Source organism: Mirounga angustirostris, unplaced genomic scaffold (genome assembly GCF_029215605.1).
Source record: "Mirounga angustirostris isolate CCGP_5_RB_7025 unplaced genomic scaffold, mMirAng1.0.hap1 SCAF_13, whole genome shotgun sequence".
Classification (NCBI taxonomy): Eukaryota; Metazoa; Chordata; class Mammalia; order Carnivora; family Phocidae; genus Mirounga; species Mirounga angustirostris.
In genome coordinates this window covers 56,878,895-56,901,120 of record NW_026991721.1, presented here as the reverse complement: position 1 = coordinate 56,901,120, position 22,226 = coordinate 56,878,895, and the positions used below count along the sequence as shown (strand labels likewise).

The window sequence follows — 22,226 nt, the reverse complement described above, 5'->3', positions numbered from 1 at the left end:
GGAAGGTGGCCATTGGGTTTTCTAATACAAAAGTTATCTGGTCTTGAGTTATATGCCTCCTGCTCCTGGCCACAGCTGACTGAACCAAAGACTGATCACCAGGGATAAGAACTTTATCTACTAGGAATGTTCCATATAGGATGGTCACTGACTGACTGCATTAGAGCTTTAAGGGAGGTCTGAACACCCAACAGAGTGAAAGGAGAAGAAAAGGAGATAGTAGAAGAAGAGAAAAAGAACAGTAGAGTATAACAATAGCCACAAATCCTATGGTACTGGATTGGAACTGCAGGTATCAATGTGAGCTCACGATTTTTAATAATATACATATAGATACAGTAATAAATTCAGATGTGCGTGTTAACACGAATACACCTATTTCCTAGCTCTGTGTGCAGAAGGGGCCTAGAAGGAATGACACTCCAGTATCAATGAATACACCGAGTGCCTGTTCTCGAGTGCAAGGGACCAGGAGCTATCTGGGAAAACAGCTGATGCCAGGGCTGGGACAGGAAAAATATGAGTGAGCTTGGAACATCTTGTGGCGCTAGAGAGTAAGGAAGGGCTAAAAAAATGATGGGGGCAATGCCAAAACAATACAGAAGCCAACCTGAAAGCGGTCCCAATGGCCAAATCTGGGCCAGTATGAGCAATGAATAAACTACCATAGTATTATATTATAACCCACAGAATAAAACAAATATCCATTAGTTTATACTGATATAAATAAATTATTGAATAAATATATGGGAGAAAAGAGATAGCTCTTCCCTACAGAATACCAATTAATAAATACAGATGAGATAAGTAAACAGAAAGTCATCATTAGGCCAACACAGCATTAATACTTGTAAGCAAAAACCATCGAAGGATGCTAAAATTCGTAGCAAAAGTTTAAGGACAAATAAGACATTTACACAGCTTCAAAGGATCTCCCCGCAAGATTCTTATTAATTTCAAAGGGGAAACCATTAATTTTACAGTGGAGAAACCTGACACATACCACCACAGTCACATGATCCAAGTTAATATCACCCCCGCTAGAAGGCACCTTTAGAAGGGCACATCGTCACTTCTGGGTAGTTCTGCCAAAACTGCAGACCCTCAATCTAATCACGCGAAAACAGGAGACAAACCCAAACTGAGGAACTTCTATAAAATAACTGACCTGGACATGTCAGAAGTGTCAAGGTCATGAAAGGCAAAGAAAGGTGGAGGAACTGCCAGGGGCTGAAGGAGACAAAGGAAACATGACAAAACGTAACATGGGATCCTGGATTGGACCCTAGACCAGATGAAGGACGTCAGTGGGGAAAATGGCAAAATCTGAATGTCTACAGGTTAGTACTGTGTCAGTGTTAATTTCCTGCTTTTAATAACGATACTATAGTTTGGTAAGATGTTAATATTAGGAGAAGTGAGGTGAAGGATACAGGAGAACTATTTTTGCAACTTTTTGTAGGTCTATAATGATTTCAAAACAAGTAGCATTAGCAGTAGCAGGAGTAGTAGCAGCGGTAGCAATAGTAGTGGCAATAGTAGTAGGAGTAGCAGGAGTAAAAAGAACAGCAGTCACTGAGGTAGGGAGCAGCAGACAGCTCCCTGAGGGCCTGGACAGTGACTGCTGGAGCATCTGCTGGAGCCCATGTCCTGACTTCTGACTGCCTCGTACCCACCACATTGTTCTGGCATTCTGCCTTCACCTAAGGGACTTTAATTCCTGCCTCTATTTTCTGCTTCCTGAAAGAGATTAGCTAACACCAAAAGGAGGGATCCCAAAAGGCCCTGCGGGGTGACGGGGTGTTCATCAATGGTGGCTACTATTGATGGTGCCCAAGGAGGCACCAGGCCTCGCTGTGTCCTGCTAAGCCGGGCCTGAAACGGGGCTCGTTTGTGGTATGCCCTTGGGGGATGGTGTGCAGACCCTCTGCTTTGTGACCAACAGGCAGACTGCCCTGGGAGCGGTTTATTCCAGGCTAAGTCGGCTGGGACAGCAGTATAGACAGAGCTGATGCAGACTCCACAGCCACCTGGGCACAGCCTGATTTCATGCTCTCTCTCCCTACAGCTCCCCGATGTCTGTGTTCGTCTCCTGAAGGAGGCCCCGTAGAGCTGAGCTTGCTTGGTCATTTGGTACTGTTGTCCAGCCCCGGAGCAGAGCAGCGTAGTGACCCACTCAGCCTTCCTCCTCGAGGTGCCTTATACTGGCTTAGTTCCAGAGCTGGAGAAACATGGTCTGGCCTGACACCAGAATGTGTGGTGAGGGGGAACAGCCACCATATGGCAGGGGATGGAGGAGGAGTTCTATGGGTCCCTTCTCCTTGGAATTCTAAGCTATGGGAAAGAGGTAGCTACAGTCTACACTGCACAACCTCTGTGCCTGGGCCTCTGCACTCTTTCTCCACAATCTGTGCAGACATTCTGGGGACTCAGTTGCATGAGGGCCAGCAGAGGGTGGCAGGGCACAGCCTGGTCCCCGTCTTTTCCCAGGCAGATCTGTTCTCAGCGGCCAAACTTCAGAGCTTTCTGGGACCATGATAAAGGTCCAGAGACTATAGACCATGGGGATCATGCTGAAGGACAGAGATAAGGGACCTCCTTCTCTTCCCTGCCTTGAAGGGGATGGGGAGGCAGCCCCTCCCTTGGAGACCTGTTAGCAAGTTTTGGGCCCATAATAAAAGGTCCAGGGGAAGGCAAAATCCCTATTTTTGACTTTGAGGCTGAGGAGGGGTCTTCCGGGGGCTATGAGGAGGTAAACAGGCCTCAGGCTGGGTGGAGAGGAGGGAAAGGGCATGAGGGGAAGATAGGTCAGTTGCCATGCCACAGCCGAGGGGCCTTTATTAGATGTTGAGGGCATGGAGAGGCAGGTGGGTAGAAGCTAGAGGTTGTGGCACACCTTCTCAGGGTGTAGTGGGGCCCGGATGTCCAGTTTGCGGGTCTTGCTGTCCTTGTCGATGATCTCCAGCCGCAGCTTGGGTAGACGCTTCTCAGCCTGGGGTGAGGGCAGTTCGGGGCTCTTGAGCAGCTGTTTGTCTGAGTCCTCCACAGTGATGCGCAGAGTACAGCCCCCCGGCAGCAGGTCTTGTTCATAGGCGGCTGCCAGCTGGTTCACGACACGGCGCTCGACCTGTAGGTGACAGGTGAAGAGCTCATCACTGCTGGGGCCGTGGCCTGGAGCCCAGGCTCTATCACTTACTGCCAGGTCAAGTCAGAAAGCTCTGAGCTTCAGCTTCCCCCTTGGCAAAGTGGGGCTAACCACACACAGCTTGCAGGACTACGCTAAAGACTCAATGACGTCAGTTTCTGAGGTTCCCAACTTAGTTCCTCACTCCTGGCAGGGGTTCATACTTGCTTATCCTCCAGGACCAGGGTTTTACTTGATCATCTTCTGGTTTGGGTTCTGAAGGGGCATCTGCTCTGGGTATGGACTATTCCAGGCTGGGAGCCCAGGGCGGGGCGGGGGCATGGGGGGAAGGAGGTGTGGAGGTGCCTTACTTCTCTCAGGCTCCAGTGCTCACCTCATGCTTGATGGAGCGGGCGCCATAGTGCACATTGTAACCGTCGACCAACACGTCTGCCACCTCGCGGTCCCAGAGCAGTGTGATGTTGTGCCTTTGCTTGGCCTGAGATAGGTCAGATACGAGCATGCCCACATGTGGCCCAGTGCTTTCCATCTCTCACCACTCTGGCCTGAGGCCCGGGACTGTGAGTGACTGTGTGCCCCCAGGGTCAGTGTCCCACACCACTGTGCTCCATGCCTCTAGGGTGGTGGTGCTTCCAACCCCGTGTTCCCTGATTTCCAATGGGCAGATGACCCAACCCCACCCATGGGCAGTTCCTGCTCTTACTCTCTTGGCCCAGAAGTTCAGTTCCTTGTTGACAAGTTGGATGAGCTCTGAGTGGCAGAAGGGGAGGAAGTAGACAATCTCGTTGATTCTTCCCAGAAACTCATCTCTCCGGAAGTGAGCCTGCAGGGCCGGGTTAGGGGTGGGTGAGCTCTGTGACCCAGAAGGGGTAAAGGGAATTACTGGACCCCAGCGGGGAAGACTAAGGATGGCTAAGGGGATCTTCCCATCGGAGACTCCAGTAGGAAGGACAAAGACCTCTTACTTTCAGGATGGGGCGTATCACATTCTCCTTGAAGTTCTTTGAGATGGTTATCTTGTCATTAATCTGGACATCCCCTGTGGAAAAAGAATCATAAACTGCCTACTCCCCATACCTAGGGAGCTCTGGGAACTGTGCCTGCCTCTTGCGCCCATTCATGAAAAGAGCTCTGGCCCTGCCCCCGATGGTCTGTGTGATCCTGGTCATGGTCTCAGGCTCTTTAGGCCTCAGCCTGGTCTCTACTTGAATGAAAGGATTGGACTGGGCACTTCCTGGGTCCCGTCCAGTTTTATGTGCTACAAATACAAAGCCTGAGGTTCCTTAGTGTAGCAGTTGTGTGAAGGAGGGAAAGATGGGGACAAGAGTCAGGACCAAGACTTGAGTTCTGACTTGGAGGAGGGGTTGGAAGGTTTGTTTCCAAATAGAAAGGTGACAGATGTGGCCTCCTGCCTGATGTCATCCTTGCCCCCAGGAGCCGTGCTGTGGTCTGGGTACTTGCCCAGGTGCCCAGACAGCTCAGGCCGTGTGCCATACCAAGGTTTTCGGCGATACGGGTACGGCTCATCTCCAAAGCCTCTTGCCTGAGCTGCAGCGCGTGCTGTGCAATCTCGTCACTGGCCACATTGGAGGTCATGATGAAGATGGCATCCTTGCAGTCGATAGTCTTCCCTTTTCCATCCGTCAGCCGGCCCTGGGAAAGAACCATGACTGCACAGTCAGGAAGTGCTAAGCCTGGACACCTCTTCCAGGAGGTTTCTCCAGAACCCCCAGCTGCTCACTCCTCCCGGTTCTCCCTGCCCTGGGCTGCAACTGTTCCACCGGCTGAGAGTGACTCCAGTCAAGACTGAAGCTCTGTTTATCATCCATCAGTGCCCCTCATTCATCTCTGGCACCCCAAAAGTCAGCCCGATTAAACATGCATCCATCCAACGCACTTTCTTGGAAGCCCAACTGGGCCAGGCTCTGTGTTGGGGCACTGGGGCCTCACTGAGCCTTTGACATGCTTCTTCTTCTTTTTTAAACAAGGTTCCTTGTTTTTTTGTTTTTTTAAGATTTTTAATTTATTTATTTGACAGAGAGAGACACAGCGAGAGAGGGAACACAAGCAGGGGGAGTGGAAGAGGGAGAAGCAGGCTTCCCGCTGAGCAGGGAGACCGATGCGGGGCTCGATCCCAGGACCCTGGGATCATGACCTGAGCCAAAGGCAGATGCTTAACGATTAAGCCACCCAGGCGCCCCAACATGCTTGTTTAAAAAAAAATGACACTCAAGAAACCAGGAATGACAATTCATTGAGTTAAGTGTTATAAGGGGAAGCCCAGGTCACTGCAGGAGTTCAGAGGAGGGTATTTTATATGGCCATTGTGAAGACTAATATGGTCATGTGGGTTAAAAATCCTTAGTCAGCCAAGCTGTGCAAATGTTCCGAACTGTTGTTATGACAGCAGACATGTAATATATATTTGTTGTATCAAAATGAATGAGATGAATTGAAACAGGTATAATCTCTGCAACTTAAAGCCATCCTTTTGCCTGACAGAGAGGGATAGAAAATAAGGCTCCTCCTTTAACCAATGTGGGAAGAGTCCTTGGAATCTTTAGCTCTTTCTAGAAGCGACACAGATGAAAGAAAGCATCTATACTGGAGACAGATGCACTGAGGAAAGAGAAAAGGAGCAACAGCAGGGAGAAGAGACAGAATGAGAGAAGAGAGAAGTATAGCTATCTGGGGCCATGCAGTTCAAGGGCGAGGAGCTCCCACCCACTCAGCAAACAACAAGGCTGTATCACTGTACAACAGTTCTTTACAGTCATTTATGACAAAAGCAACGGTCAGGGCCTCGCTGAGCAGAACTGATGGAGTAACAACAGTGGACAACAATGGGCCACTTCTCCTTGCACCACAGGTACCCTGCTTCGTGTTCTCTTGTGTCCTACTGCACTCCTCCCACCAAGCACAATTCCTGCCAGGCCAGAGGACATGGCTCTGAGGACACGTCACTGACCCCAACCTGTCTGCTCCTGCCTGCCCCAGCCTCAGCTGGTAGCTAGTCCTCCTCAAGCATTTCCCTTTCCCTGGTGGTATGGACCTGACTCAGGCTCAGTCCTTGCTTCTAAAGCCAAAGCAATGGCAGACCAGCCCTGGCCCCCAGAGGCAAAAGGAGAAGGGATGTGCATTAACTTAGTACCTACTCCATGCTGGGCATGGTACCTGGTGCTTTTTAGCCTTGCTTTATACTGGCCCTTGGCACAGGCTTCTTAGATTTGTTTAATTTGAGAGAGAGCACGTGAGCAGGGGGAGGGGCAGAAGGAGAGAAATCCTCAAGCAGACTCCCTGCTGAGCATGGAGCCCAACACGAGGCTCGAAAGGGGCTCAATCTCAAGACCCTGAGATCATGACCTGAGCTGAAATCAAGAGTCAGATGCTTAACCGACTGAGCCACCCAGGCGTTCCTCAGGCCTCTTAGAAAGTGTCAGTTCCAAGGGGATCAATTCGAAGGGGCCTTGAGGTCCAGGTCCTGATTTCGGTCCCTGCCTTGGGGTGGGAAGAAGGGAAGGCAAGGGTGCATGTGGATGTTCTTGAGCTTTTGCCATTGGCGTCCCTGATTATGAGTAACAGATCAACAGAATCTACTGAGGGCAATTCTGGTTCTGGGGACCTGGTCTCTGCAGAGGGGTGTGTGTGTGTGTGTGTGAGAGAGAGAGAGAGAGAGAGAGAGAATGTGTCCAAATGTATGCATACGACACTCCTCGCAGAGCTCATTCCCGAGGACGGAGTACACACGCTGCTATACTGGCCAGAACAACAACCAGCGGCAATTCCACTCCAGGATCAAAGCCCTGTTTTTTTTAACTGGGCCTGGGGATGGGTCCCAGGTGGGTGAGGGGAGCAAACACGGTGTACGACTGACCCAAGGGGTGACTTTCACAGGGTTCATGTCTCCTCTTCCTCAGAGTCCTTGGCAGTAAGGACTGCCAAAGAGTCCTCCCCAGAGAGGGAGCTGTCACTGTGCCACCCCTCAGCAATGACAGGGTGGGTGTGACTGCTACCCCAGGGTTGTAGGGGCTGCTTTCCCACTGCTTCTGTCCTTGGAGGGAGGCACAGGGGCAGGCTTGGCAGGGGCCAGTGTCCTCCTGAGACTTCTGCCCTGCGCGGCCGGCTCTGGGGCCACCTGGGGTTTTACTGAGAGCATTCGGGCTTGGGAGAACTGAGCTGGGTGGGAATGGGGGGGCTTCCTTCATGCCCCGAGACTGGATCAGGTGCCCTTACAACTTATCCTAGTGCAGCACGTACCACAGTGGGCTGAAGTGCTTTTTGCTGCTGGCCTCCCTGACTCATTCATGAACACTGAGGCAGAGACTGTGTATTGTGTGTCCCCTCTGCCCCACACCGAACCACATTCCCTCTTTGACTTTCCTGATAGGTCACAAGGCTCTGTGTTAGCCCTCTCTTCTTCTCTGCATACTATACACCCCCTAGTTGAGAGATCTCATCCTTTCCTGTGGCTTCTCTTACCCTATCTGTGCTGACACATTCCTCAATCTTTGCTTCCAGTCCAGATCTGTCCTGCGCTCTGGACTTCTCCAACTGATGGCCGGCCTCTTAGACACCTCCACCTGGTCGTCCTTCAGGCATCTCATTTTCAGCAATTTCAAACCTCGGCTCCTCTTCTTCCTCACCAATTGGCTGCTTGTACTCCTGGGCTCCCTGCCTCAGCTGAAGGCAGCAGCGGCCGTCCAGTCACCCAGGCCAGAAATCCTGCAGCTGGCCACCCTCGGCCCCTCCGTCTCCCCTCACATTCAATCCCTGAGTCCTGCACAGTCGGCCTTCTGGGAGTTCTGGCCAGCCCAAGGCCCTGCTTTCGAGCAGGCGTCCCCACATCTAGCCTGGATACTTCAACAGCCTCCTTGCTACTCCCCTTCTTCTTTCCAGTCCATTCTCTCACGGTTGTCTATAGGATCTTTATAAAGTGAGAATCTGGCCATGTTTCTCTCTTGCTTAAAGTCTTTCAAGGCTCCTTATGATCTAACAAGTAAACCCACACTCCTTCGCCTGGGATCATAACTGGTCCCTGCCAACCTTACCCACTCACCTCTACTGTTCTGCTCTTACTTCCCTTTTGCAGTTGCACGGTGCTGAGCAGCTACAGTTCCCTGGACAGACCAGGATGCCTCATGCCCCTGTGCTTCTGCACAGTAGGAGTCTGCTGCCAGCCCTTCTCCACTCTGTTCACCTAGAACCTCCTCAGTTATTCTCAGAAGGTATGCTGAATTACTGTTGAATTAAGTTACTCAACAAAGCATTTCCCTTGACTTTGTGTGCTCTGGGAGTGGTTGGAGTGAGTAAGACAAGGTCCCTGTCCACAAGAAGCCCATAAGCATAAATCTAAGTACTCTCGGATGGCAGCTTTGGTCAATGGAACCAAGGGCACAGACTTCAGAAATGGTAGTAGGCTGGCAGAGGCTGTAGGAAGGTAGTCAGTGGAGTGACAGCAGCAGGGGACGGGTAGACAGGGCTTATATGGAGGTGGTAACAACTTGGAGGTGGCGCTTGTTGTATCTCAGTCAGTAGCTGCCTTCCCTCTTTCTGGGCCAAGAAGGGCATCAGAGGTACCTCTGCAGAGATGTCAGAAGCGGCTGTGTCCACAAACCCTGAGCTGGGCCCTCCCTTCCTGTGAAGGCTTCCCTGCAGATCTACCTCTCTCTTCTGGCCCTAGCTGCGTGGTAGTTATTATTGAAGCTGCAGGCTCTGCACTGAACTGCCTGGGCTCCCATCCTGGACTCCCTCTTGCCAGCTGCATGCCCATAAGCCAATCACTTCTCTCACTTTACTTCAGTTTCCTCCTCTTACACAGAGGCAGTAACAATAACCACCTTCACAGGGATGGTGGGAGGATTCGATAAATTGATACAAGTAAATGTTTTAGAACAGTGCCTGGCTCATAAAGTCAAAAATATCAACTATTATCATGTCTCCTTTCCATCCATCTACTAGGCAGGGAGCTCCCAGAGAGCAGGACTGGGTCTGGTCCATAGCTGTGTACCTGAATCCCATCAAGAGACTGGAACGAGGTGGGAGGTCTCAGAGCACATGTATGGGTAACTGAATATGTGACCTTTGAAGGACAGGCCTTCATTCCTCAGCGGCTGGTCTGGGGACAGGGAAGAGCTGGGGAGCTAGGAAGACAGCAATAAAACTGGGGCAGGGACAAGGATGCTGGGCCAGGTGGGGAAGATGATGGGCAGCTGTGGGTATGTCTGGATCTGGGTCTTCCTAGCTTGGTACCTGGTGTGCTATTTGGTCCAGGAGAAGTCCCTTCCTGCACTTGAGTACACTTGCGACATGGGACGCAAAACCCCTTCCTGTTGTCCCAGGGCTGTAGGGGGCTAAATGGAAAGGTAGGCTGGACTCCATCTGGACACATGTTGGCTAATATAGCTCCTGTATGGGAGCAGGAGAAGCCTCATGCCCAGTTCTGCAAGGCCCCTAAAGGAGGTCAACCCCTCCTACGATCATAAGTCTCTCTCCTCTGCGTGAGGTAAGGAGTGGCAGAGAGAGGGAGAACTGGGACTCTGGAATCAAATGTATCTGTGGCCCAAACATGGTTCCTCTGCACAGTAGCTCCATGCCATGGGCAAGACATTTATAACCTCTCTGAACCTGTTTCTTCTTCTGTAAAAAATGAGGGTTTCTACTCTGCCTGCTATTGTGATGGCTGGCAATGGCGTCTTTAGCCTAGTACACAGAATGTGCTGAAAAAGAAAGGAGTTTTTTTCATTTAGAGCTCACCCCACCAGCAGGAGACTGTCTAGTTTGTGATGAGCCTGGAGCTCCTTGAAAGAAAAGGGCTCCATGAGCCAGAAAGGTTCTTGGAGCTTATCTTGGATCCAGCCTCCTTGTTTGTCACATGAGGCCCCTGATGCCTAGAGATGGAGCAGAGTTGTAACTAAAAATTCAGGTCTGTCCTGGCACCTCTGCTCCGTGTCTCTCTAGAAGGCAGCCTGGGCAGCCACAAAAACTCTTGGGTAGAGCTGGTTTGTCCGCAAGTGCTCAGCCTGGACCCTGGTCCAGAAAGGGGGCAAAGCCACATCTGCTAGGTGACCGAATGTACACATGTGGAAGTGGCAAGTGAAGGAGGGATCAGACAGGCCTCTGGGCCCTTGATTCTTATTGTTCATAGCTCACCATACTCCCAGATGTCCCCTACTCCATCCTAGCCCAAAGTGACTTTCACCTCATCAAACAGCTGCAGCATGATGGTGAGCACATCTGGATGGGCCTTGTCCACCTCGTCGAAGAGCACCACAGCATTGGGACACTGCTTCAGCTTCTTGGTCAGCTGGCCACCCTCCTCATGTCCAATGTAGCCTGGTGGGGACCCGATAAACTTGGCCACCTGGAGGAAGGAAGGAAATATACTGGGAAGGCTGTTCTATACTTTTAGTTTCTGATATGGGCATGCACAGGAAAATGGCTTCACTCATTAGCAGTGCCTGTCTCAACAAGGACAGTCGGACTTTTTTCTGGGGTGGTAGGAATCCTGCCGTAATGGAAGAGCCTACAGATCTTCTCTAGGTTTCTTTTTCAGAGCAAGTCCTATGCAAAACAGATCAGTGACCCTCTTGCACACATATGCCCCCAAAGGATGAATCCCAAGGCTGCTGGAATTATCTCAGGTCCATAAGCAAGTCACAACAAAATACCCAGGCAAAGTCTTGTTGACTTCCAGGCCCTCCAAACCACACTTCAACGAGGACTCTCACTTACCTCATGCCGCTCTTGGAACTCAGACATGTCCAGCCTGATGAAGCCCTGTGTGAAAACAAGCAGGAATCCATTTGGAGGCAGGAAGGTATAGAGGGAAGGGTTAAGGAGGAGCACATTTCAAATATCCCTTAGGCTTTCAGACCACACCAATGCAAGATCTTCTATCCCATTCTCATATATTTTTTATCTCCTGGCCTCCTTTTCTGTCCACTCATCTCCCGCATGATACCCTCATTCCCTACCTCAATAAACCCAAGTCATGTCCCTGCTCTTCTAAATCTGGCTCAGAATGTCTCTTTTTTCAGGCTTCTACTGGTCTGATTACCACGTCAGGATGGTGAGGGCATCCTGTGTGTGCTGGAGCCACAGCAGCGAACAAGTCTTGGTCTCCATCCTTGAGGAGAACCCCTCAAGTGGGGCAGGTAGACATGGACAGATTCAGTTACAGTCATGGACAGATTCAGTTACAGTCAGTGTGGACCATGATGAGAAGGAAGGGTGCAACAAATACCCAGCCAGCTCCGTGGTGCCCTCAGCTTTGCAGGTCTTTGTGGGTACATGCCTCTTTGTTTTATTTATTTTTTATTTTATTTATTTATTTATTTTTTTTTAAGATTTTTTATTTATTTGACAGAGAGAGATACAGCGAGAGAGGGAACACAAGCAGCGGGAGTGGGAGAGGGAGAAGCAGGCTTCCTGCAGAGCAGGGAACCCGATGCGGGGCTCGATCCCAGGACCCTGGGATCATGACCTGAGCCGAAGGCAGACGCTTAACGACTGAGCCACCCAGGCGCCCCGCCTCTTTGTTTTAGATTACGTTTCTTTTGTGCTAAGAAATCTTTTATTTTATTTATTTATTTATTTATTTATTTATTTATTTATTTATTTATTTATTTTTAAAGATTTTATTTATTTGACAGAGAGATAGACAGAAGAGCACAAGCAGAGGGAGTGGCAGAGGGAGAGGGAGAAGCAGGCTCTGCACTGAGCAGGGAACTCGATGCGGGACTCGATCCCAGGACCCTGAGATCATGACCTGAGCCGAAGGCAGACGCTTAACCATCTGAGCCACCCAGGCGCCCTTATTTATTTATTTAAAAATTTTTTTTTAAGATTTTATTTATTTATTTGACAGAGAGAGAAATAGCGAGAGAGGGAACACAAGCAGGGGGAGTAGGAGAGGGAGAAGCAGGCTTCCCATGGGGCAGGGAGCCCAATGTGGGGCTTGATCCCAGGACCCTGGGATCATGACCTGAGCTGAAGGCAGACGCTTAACGACTGAGCCACCCAGGCGCCACTCTTTTGTGCTAAGAAATCTTTTAATTTATTTACATTTCCTCATTTCACTTAAAAGCTATCCATAAGGCAGCTTGTAGCCCATCTCTCTCCACCACGGGGTCTAGGAGTGATCTGCTGGGAACTGGTCCTTTGGGGTGAGGTGCAACCATGATTAGCCCCAGGGAAAGGGTATGTGTGCATATATGTAGCAAGGGGGTTGCAAGTTCACTCTTTTTCATGACAAATTTAGGGATTTATATTCCCAGGTGCCCTGTCCCTCCACCCAGACCAGGGTTCCCCAGGCTCCTTTCCCACTGGCACACATTTCCACCTCAGACAGTGCACTCACTGAATGCACTTCTGAGAGCTGGGGATGACAGGGCACCAAGACCCTAGAGAGAGGTAGCTATCTCTGTCTGAAATTCCAGCCACGTTCTAGCACGGCTGCTGGTCAGAAATGTTAGTTTTTCTGTGTCACTCTGTACCCGAGGTACAGGGCAGCAGAAGAGCTCTGGCAGGGACCTGGCTTCCAGTCCCAGTTCGGCCACTGTCTGCGTGGCGTTGGGCATGCTGCCTCCCCTTTTGGACCTGCAGTTCCTTCTTATGGAGCACAGGCCCTTGTTTCCTCTCCCTGCCTCCCCAGGGTCCTGAGAACACCTAATCCAAGAGGTAGGTAAGGGCTTGGAGCAGTATTAAGGCCAGGTGGAGGTTATCGCTGCGATCAGAGAACATGGGGCATCAGCCAGCAAGCATTTTCAGAAGGTCCTAGGCAGCTCAACCAAGACAAACACAGGCTTGAGGAAGAACGGGAGCATGAACATGAGGAAGCTGGGCATGCTTTCCAGAGGGAGCAATGCCCTCTAAGCCCCAAGATGGGTACCTAATGATAATAGCTGACAGTCCCTAGATGCTTATTAAGTGCCTGGCAATGTTCTAAACAAGCTATACAGAGCTCAGAACATGTACAAGTCTATGAGGTAAGTATTATTATCATTTCTACCTTCCAGATGAGAAAACTGAGTCACAGATTAAAGTAACTTGCCCAAAGTCCCTCAGGTTTTACAATTTAGCTCCAAGCCTGTGCTCTTAGCCACTTAACTCTACTGCCTCATATTTCCTGCTGTCAATCAGCTCTTGGCAGTCTTCACCTGTAAGTTCTGAGCTTTGTGCCCTGATGTCAAGTGTCCCAGGACACCAGAAGTATAGACTCTAATGATCACTTATGTCAAGTGATGTGGGTTCTCATCCTAGTTCTTCTACTGATTTGCTGAGTAACTTTGAACAAGTTCTAGGGCTTGATTTTCTTAGCTGGAATACTTTTGGTTTCATATGATCTTAACTTAGGGTTATCTAGAAGTGAGGCAACAATTATGATAGTAATATCCAACATGTACTGATTGCTTACTATGTGTGAACGGTGTTTAGCAGTTTACATGATCACTTTTAACCTTCATAATAATCCAATGAGATAGGCACCATAATTGAACCCATTTTACAGATGAGAAAACAGATGTGAACAGAGATCCCAGCCAACTCCAGAGTAGTTTCGAGTTGGGGTTTGAACCCAGGCAGGGGGACTCAGACCCTTGCTTCCGATCCCTCTGTCACAGTGCCATGCTAACTGCCATCTTCAGGGCGCTACCACCCTACCTCAGGAGAAGATCACAGAGCCCCATTAAGGTTCTCTTTCAAGGATTATTAAGCCTAATAATGGAAGTTAACAAAACTGCTCAAATTTGGGAGAAAGAGCAGAGGCTAATGAGAGAAAAAAATTAAGCCAAAGATCTGATAAAGAAATTACACAAATGTGCAAATGAGACCTTGTGAGGCAGCCAGGTCCAGAGGCATTAGTGACCTTTTACAAATGAGGCACTAAGGATCTGAGAGCCGGAACTCAAATCCAAGCCACCGAGTCCCTGGCCAGTGTCACTGAGGGTGTCATTGAGCCAGTGCTACCGCACAGTTCCTCTCCAGCTCCTGTGACACGGCACTTTCTGTACATCGTTCCTTGGGTCCTGCTAGCGTCGGGTACAGTCCAGGTCTCTCGGGTTTTGAAGGCAGGTCTCACACTGGCCTGTTACATGGCCAGAAGATGTCTGTGCTAAACACAGACTCTGCACGGAGTTGGTACAAGAAAGTTTTACAGAGGCACCACCTAGGATTTAAAAATTAAATACACAGATGGTTGTACTGGGTTTCTCATGCTTCACATCTCCCTATTTGACACGGGAACAAATTGACAAGTTTACATTTAGCCTCCTACCGCAGCTAGGAACGATGGCATTGAAAGGAGAGTTGAGAGACTGGATTCTGATTTTACTTCTTCCCCTCACAAGTGACCCTGGACGGGCCTGCCCCTACATGCTATAAGGTCTCAGTCTTCTCATCTGCAAAGTGGATCTAATTCAGCATCTATGCTATCTTCTTCATGGGGTCAAACAAGACGGTTGATGGGGTGGTACCATGGAAAGTACAACATGATGAATAAACAGGAGATCAGGGCTCAGGCGCTGACTTAAGTGTGCCACAGCCTGAGCTCACTGTGACTCAGTATCTTGCTCCATGCTCACGACAACTTTAGACACAGGGCTGGACAGCTGCATTTTGAGGTGAGAGAGCTGAAACTTGGAGGAGTCAAGCAACCTGCCTAAGGCCAGGAGAAAGTAGAACTGGAGCCTGTGCTGAAGAATGGCTGGCTCCAGGGCCTTGACCGCCAGCCCACCTCCTCCGAGGGGTGATGGTGTATTGCAGGATGCCATCCCCATGCTTTCAGGAGCCCCTGCACTGGTGTCAGTCGGACCCTTGTTCAGATGTGCCGACTGAAAATGACCTGCCTCATCAGTCTCTTAGCAAGCCCCGTCTCCTTTCTACACCAGCAAGTCAGCTGATGCTTTCCTTCTTCTTCCACTGTGTATGAAGACATATTAAGACGGCTTGGATAAGGAGATTATAATTTGTAATTAAATATTAACCTTTCTGACAGTATTAAAATTAAACCACTCAGAATTCTTCATCCCTAATCAGGTGGTTCCTGCCCGTAACTGTATCTTCCCTAATAGTCTTGCTAGTTTATGGCTCTTTCCAGAGTGCTAATTGTTTCAATCGCTGCCAACCTGATGAATTGTCTTAAAAATGCTATTTCAGTTGCAGCATATTAGCATGCCATGTGCTGCTTCTTGCCTACTGCCTGTCAAGTGGGTCTGCTCTGGGCTTGGCTGAGGCAGAGCATAGCTACTGGCAGAGCCAGGGAGGCTTCAGAGCCTTTGGCCAGTTATTAGGCAGAAGGGGGCCGAGGATGTGGCTCAGGAGGACACAGCCTGAGTGACCTATGTTGTTTCTGTGGCTGCCAGGCCCTCAGGGAGGGGGCAAAGGGGCAGTGAGGCCAGGAGCAGGATGGAAGGTGGCTAGGACTCTGCTGCTGGGGCAGTTCTGGCTGAGAGGCCTGAGTAATTCCTCACTGCCTCAGCTGTGGAGGCCTTCCACAGAAATTAGCCAAGGGCATCTGGGGTCACGGGCAACCTCAGGTGGTGGGCAGGGGTACCTTAGCCTCCAAAGGGGAAGGCTGGTGGAATAATGTTTGGCTTTAGTTGAAATGTTTCTGCAATCTTCGAGGATGGCTCTGACATTTCACTCTGCAGGAAGATGCTTCCAGTCACCCCAGAAAGTCAAATTAAGTAGGCCTTGAGAGCCTGAGCCTAAAAAAATATGGGATAGGGACAGGTCTCTCTTGTGGTGAGTCCAAAGGCTCCAAAGTCATGGGGAAAAGGGGACTGTGACCACTCTGCAGCTTAGGGCCTAAGAAATCATGTTTAAAAGCTCATATACAGGGGCACGTGGGTGGCTCAGTCAGTTAAGTGTCTGCCTTCGGCTCAGGTCATGATCCCAGGGTCCTGGGATTGAGCCCCTCATCGGGCTTCCTGCTCAGTGGGGAGCCTGCTTCTCCCTCTCCCACTCCCCCTGCTTGTGTTCCCTCTCTTGCTGTGTCTCTCTCTGTCAAATAAATAAAATGTTAAAAATAAATAAATAAATAAAAGCTCATATACAGGGGTGCCGGGGTGGCTCAGTCAGTTAAGCAGCTGCCTTTGGCTCAGGTCATGATCCCAGAGGCCTGGGATCGAGTCCCGCATTGGGCTCCCTGCTCAGCGGGGAGCCTGCTTCTCCCTCTGCCTGCTGCTCCCCCTGCTTGCACTCTCTGACAAATAAAGAAAATCTTAAAAAAAAAAAAATAAAAGCTCATATACAATGGAGAGAAGCAATATGGCATCTTGTCATTCCTACTTGTTTTCTTCTACAGGCCCCAAGACTCTCTCTGGCACAGCCTTGACGTACTAGATAGTAATAATATGTTTCCAAAGCTGTTTCCCTTTCTGGCCTGAGTTCCTCAGGGCAGGGGAGTGTCCTAAATGTTGAGTTATCAGGATCTAGTACAATACCTGGCCAGAGTAGATGCCTGAAAATGCATGGATGAATCTCACTGGGTTCTCCCAAATGGCCCAGCAGTCAGGCAGGGCAAGGATTATTTTTCCTGTTTCATAGATGAATAAACTGAGGTACAAGGAGGTTGGATAACTTGCCCAAATTCCTGGAACAATTGGTGGCCAAGCTGAGGCCAGACTGAGGCCTGCTTTCTGGACCAGGGTCCATCTTTTTGATTCACTATTGCCACATTCAGGGAGCCTAGAATTTTGGGGGGCTAGCAGTAGTGGCGAGGCCTACATCCCAGCTCTTACCTTTTTGGCATCTTTGTGCATATATTTGGCTGTCTGCTTGGCCAGCTCTGTCTTTCCTAATAAGAAGGAAAGGAGAGGTGTTGGGTTAGAACCAAATGATTGTCTTCTGGAATGAAAGAATATTAGAAATGCATGGACATTGGAAATAATATATTTTATGGATGGGCTCAGGGAGGGTCGGTGACTCTCCCAGTCATTGGAGGGAGAATTAAAGGTGGAGCTGGAAACAGAATCAAAGTCTGCATTGCATCTTGATTTTTCTGGGGATGGAGACTGAGACTTTTTTTCTAATGGCAGCATCCTAAGAGTGGGAGGTGGACTCTTATAATCCAGAGCCAACTTGTCCTTTGAAGCCCAGTGCAAACCTTGCCTCTGATAGGAGCACCGTGACTTCCTGGTCCCTGCACTGAATCTCTTTAGACACTCATGGTCTTGCCATCCAGCCAGGCCTTGGAGCCATAGGCTGAACAGAGGCTGGGAGGGATTAAGAACACCTCTCCTCGGCCTCATAGCCTTTCTCTGTAACATAAAGAAGGAATGACAATACCAAAGTGGTGGCTCTGAAGGGCCATTTGGTATGATGGCCAAACCTTTGGAAGTCACTCTCTAGCAGAGGAAATCAAGTTCTACAGTATCATGGTGAGATGGAGGTAACCTACTTCTGGGGGAGTGGTAGGTCCATAAAGATGCTAAGAGGGAAAGAAGAGACAACAAATGCATGAAACTCCCCATCAGGACAATGGTGGGAGGAGGTGGTGCAGGTGGGGGTTCTGTGAGGGTGGAGAGTAAGGGGGTGAGATTGCCTCAGATAATCCAGCCAAACTGACTAGAGAAGTCCCCAATGCATTTGACTGAAACCAATTTTGCGATGCACTCCACACTGTGCTGGCCATATGAGGGGCTTTCTTTAGCTTCCTAGAAGGTTATGCCCCAAGCTGCACTAAATAAGGTTGGTGTGCTGGGCAGTGGAGGTGGTTCAACTATTTCAAAGGGCAGCTCTGGGGATGCAGAGTAGCCGGACCAGGGCTAACAAACCCCAAAGGGCCTGGTCGTCCAGGTGACGTAGGCCCTGCACCACAGCTTCCAGAGAGAGGGGCATAATTCCAGCTGTTCCTAATGTGACAGATAATCCTCTTGCTAGCTCTGTAATTTGGAGGTGGTTGTTTTCAGAGCTGGAGTTGTATAGCAGTGGATTGTGTGACCCTGGCCCATAGCAGCTAGGGTTCCCCCAGCTCTCCTCGCCCCCTTGCCAATCTGTTCCCAGTTACCTATTCCAGATGATCCCAAAAAGAGGAAGACCAGAGGGTGTTCTTCGTCGTACCAGCCATTCTCCTTCCTCCGGATCGCTAGGGCCAAACACACAAGATTGGGGAGGGCGGGGTGGACAGGGAGGGAGGCAGATAAATCAATGACACAAAAGGCAGGATAATTATCACTAAGTATACAATATGTTTTACTGCTCTGCGCCCACTCAAAGTCCTCACTACCATTAGTGCTGCCTAATCTGATTAGCTGGCAAGGCCCCTAGAGACACCTAATCAGGTTAGCATGGATTTGGAAAGCTGCCCAGAGCAGATTTCGGATAAAGTTTTCCAGGATGAGCACTCAGCGTTGCCAGGGAAACTGAAAGGCGGGTGGATGGTGAATGGAGGGGTAGGGGGCTGGTGAAGGAGAATTCAAGAGGAACTTTAGCTCTCAGATGGCTGGTTCCCCATCTACTCACCACTGGTGGGAGACTGAGCCTGCCTCCTATGCAAACAGAAGAGAGAGAAGCCCATGGCAGGCCCTAAGGGATCTGGGGTGTGAGCTCTGGACTCTCCCATTTGGGGAAACCAAGATCTAGTCCACTGTCTGGAAGTATAGCCAAATGTACTTTCTGGAATCCAGTCAAGGGTAGTGTGGAGCTCAGGGCACAGACGGGTGAGCCACTCGGTTAGCACTGCCACTAACCATGGCCTCCAGTGGGGAGCAGTGCTGGGGGAGTGGGACAGATCTGTACTAGGTTCCCTGGGAGTTCAGCTCTGCTCGAGTGAGACCTGACCGCTCCTCTTCAGGAGGAAGTATATATATAATCAAGGGCTGTGCATTCAAGGTGAGGAAATTAAGTGCCTAACTACGGAGTGGGAGAGTCAGGCTCAGAGGCGTCACTCAAGCAGAAGAGCAGGGGGAGGAATGAGGCAGAACCATTAGAAGAACAACCATTTATTGAACATGCTATTTGCCAGGCACAACTGGAAAAACTGTCAACATTTTTTATTACTCAAGACCCACACAAACCTCATGAGAGGGGTATTATTCTCAATTCTATTATACTAAACAGGAAACTGAGGCAAAAGATAAAGAGACTTGCCCAAGTCATACAACTAGATTACTAGTTGACTGGTAGAGATGGTAGAGTCTCTTCTCTCTCTAAACATTTCTTTTTTTTGCTCATATACAGCTGCTTTAAAAAAGTGAGTATCAATTTGGGTTGCATTAATGGGAACATGGCAGTCAGAAGCAGGAAGGGACAGAGCACTGTGTTATGTCAGGGTTGGTCTGCATGTATGGCCTGGTTCTCAGAGTGTCAGGGGGAGATAAACAAAGGGATATATGTCAGAAGACAAGGCCTGAAAAACAAGTCAACTGAGAAAGAGTTGATGGTCTTGGGGAAGTACTGGCCAGTACTGAGGTACAAGGATCCTAAACGCTATACCGTGTGCTACCATCTGTATGGCTGGGTTCCAGAGAAGTAGCTGCGGAGGTCAGGGACGGCTTTCTGGAAGAAGTGGGACTGATGAGGGATCGCGGAGACTGGGAAGGATCTGGAGGGAAAAAAGGTGGCCAGCATGACATAGGTGGAGAGACAAGAATGAACATGAGTAGTTGTGGGTGGAGTCAGATTATGGTCTCAAATACCTGCCTTAGGACTTCAGGTCCGTGTTGTGGCCTTTCTCACCTCAAACTCAAATGCTGCTACCTAAAGATCTTTCTAGTTCTGGCCTCAGGAGGAACAGATGGAAGTGCAACCTCTTGGGAGATACCCCCTGAGAAAACACTCAAGTCCAGCCTCTCCCTTGGGCAAGGTCCCAGATCATCTCTAAACTAGCTGACCCAGCCCTATGGAAGGCTTGGCTCTCAGAGGAACCCACCAGCCTCACAGGTACCTGAAGGCTGGGGATGATGAGGGGTAGTCCAAGCCTGGCTGAGATGGGAGTCCCCAGTGCCCCGAGAGAAACAAGAACCCATGGGTGGGGTTTTTGGGGAGGCAGAGATATAAATGGCAAAGGCTAGACTTCTGTGGACACTCTAGGTAGATGTGTGTTGGGGCAGGGGTGAGAGAGGGATTATCTGAAAGGAATCACATTCTTCCAAAAGTTGTGTGAACTGAGAAGGTAGGTTGGAAAGAAGCTGAGCATGAACTGGGTTCAGGCTTCATGGGGTATCTGGGAGAGGCAGAAGTGCCCAGGCATCACTCAGACAGGTGGCCTGGGGGAAGTGGGGTTCCCCAGGTGTCAGGTACCTGAGGTTCTGATCTGGATTTCTCTTTCAGGAAAGCTTCCCAGCCACTGAGAGCTGCACACTGCTGGGCTATGCAGTTCAAAAACGCCATGGAGAAGGTGGAATTGGATTATGCCTGGGGCCACCTTTCCCCCTTCTTTTCTAATAATGCACCTGGGAGAGAGCTCTTTATAATGCCAGGCAGACTCCACTGCACAGCTGTCCCTGGCCAATTCTGCCAGACCCGGGGCATGAGTCTGGGGTGGGTTTGATCTGGCCCCCTGTGAAACAGGCGAAATGCCAACCATTAAACAATTACAACTCTGGATATTTCTAATAATATCTGAAGAGAAAAACGACCAAGCAGATGGAGTCCGACAGAATGAAAAATGGAAGCAGCTAGGAAAGACTGAGGAAGGCAGGCCCCCAGGGTGTGTGGCTGCCAGGGTGGCTGATGACCACGGCTGGGAGCCTTGAGGGTTCTGTCAGGCTGGGGCAGAGACACTGATGGGCCACTGGAGACGTGGCCATAGGTACTGATGTCTCACTGTGGACCAGCAAATGCAGCAACTTACTCCGCTAGACTTTTCAGTCTATTAAAAACTTCCATAGACATAACTTCATTTGAGCCTCATTATGAATCTACAAAGCTGGCAGGGCAGGGAATTTGATTCCCTTCTTCTTCTTCTTTTTTTTAAGTTTATTTAGTTTTTAGTAATCTCTACACCCAATGTGGGGCTCAAACTCACAACCCTGAGATCAAGAGTTGCATGCTCTTCCGATTCAGCCAGCCAGGCGTCCCTTGGTTCCCTTCTTACAGATGAGGAAATATGTGCGGAGAAGTTAGGTAACCTGCTCAAGGTTACACAGGTAAACAAATGAAGGCCCTGGGCTTTACCCTCAGCTCTGGCTAACTCGCGAGCCTGAACTTGTGCTTCAGGAGTTTAAAGAAAGGAGTCAGCCCTCCCCGGCCACAACACCTCCTCATACCCTAGCCTCACCCAGAAAACTTGTCTTTCTGTAGCTTCCAGTCTAGCTCATTCAGCCTTTGATACATGGCCTCAGGAGCCCCTGTCCTCTGACTGTCTCCTGACTACTCTCTGGGCTCGAGATGGTGTCAGGGTCCCCTGAGCAGGCAGCTCAGCCCCTTCCTTGGCCGGTCCCATCTCTGCTAGCTCCCACAGGCCCAGCTGCCTCTCCACAGGCTGGGCCAGCACCAGTGCCTCCTTGCTGTGTTCTTCCCCTTAGCAGAACGCCTTCTCCTGGCTGCACCCACCACTACCGGACCATCTTCAAACTCACATGCAGCAACCTTTTTGATGATCCAACCCCACCTCTACTCCATTAACTCCCAGGGTCTATATTCTCTGGTCCACTTCACCTACAGGGTGGTATGGTAGACAGGGTAGGAGTTATAGGATCTAGTTTGGAGTCCTGGCTCTGCCACTTTCTAGCTAACTGGCTTTGAATAATACACTCCTGTAGAGCCTTGGTTTCTTCAGCTATAAAACAGGAATGCTCAGACACATGCTATGCCAGCCCCACACGTAGATGAAATGAGCCCAGGGTTATGAAGGCACTCTGTATGAGCCCGATCTTCAGAAAAGTGCCAGCCACAGTAGTCACAGTAGCAGTGGCAGCTGTAGCGGTATGGGACACATACCTCTTTCATCCTCGTGCTAGTCCTGAGCAGTATTAACCTCCATTTTACCGAAGAGAAGATGGGGGCTCAGTGAGGGGCAGTGCAAGGCGTTTCATCCACCTGCGCCTTTGGTGTCCTGGAGGAGGGTGTGCTCAGGCTGGGTAATCTGTGAGAGCAGGTGCTAGGAGCTTCATTTCCTGAGGGACCCTTGGGACTAGCC

At 49.9% G+C, this 22,226-nt stretch overlaps 1 protein-coding gene across 5 annotated transcripts in view; it reads right to left on the bottom strand.

The window, feature by feature from the left end:
- Positions 1 to 22,226, bottom strand: part of CLPB (ClpB family mitochondrial disaggregase) — a 169,314-nt gene that overhangs the window by 24,267 nt on the left and 122,821 nt on the right. For 3 of the 5 annotated variants that reach the window (XM_045894361.3, XM_064576973.1, XM_045894365.3), the window contains 9 exons: positions 18,153 to 18,230; positions 16,885 to 16,940; positions 10,877 to 10,921; positions 10,344 to 10,505; positions 4,642 to 4,798; positions 4,111 to 4,184; positions 3,849 to 3,968; positions 3,519 to 3,623; positions 2,897 to 3,127 (listed from right to left, as the gene is read on the bottom strand). In XM_045894361.3, coding sequence (XP_045750317.1) covers positions 2,897 to 3,127; positions 3,519 to 3,623; positions 3,849 to 3,968; positions 4,111 to 4,184; positions 4,642 to 4,798; positions 10,344 to 10,505; positions 10,877 to 10,921; positions 16,885 to 16,940; positions 18,153 to 18,230 — 1,028 coding nt within the window. Of the gene's footprint in view, positions 1 to 33; positions 3,128 to 3,518; positions 3,624 to 3,848; positions 3,969 to 4,110; positions 4,185 to 4,641; positions 4,799 to 10,343; positions 10,506 to 10,876; positions 10,922 to 16,884; positions 16,941 to 18,152; positions 18,231 to 22,226 lie in introns of those variants that run through there. The other 2 variants (XM_045894362.3, XM_045894364.3) reach the window with 2 other exon arrangements.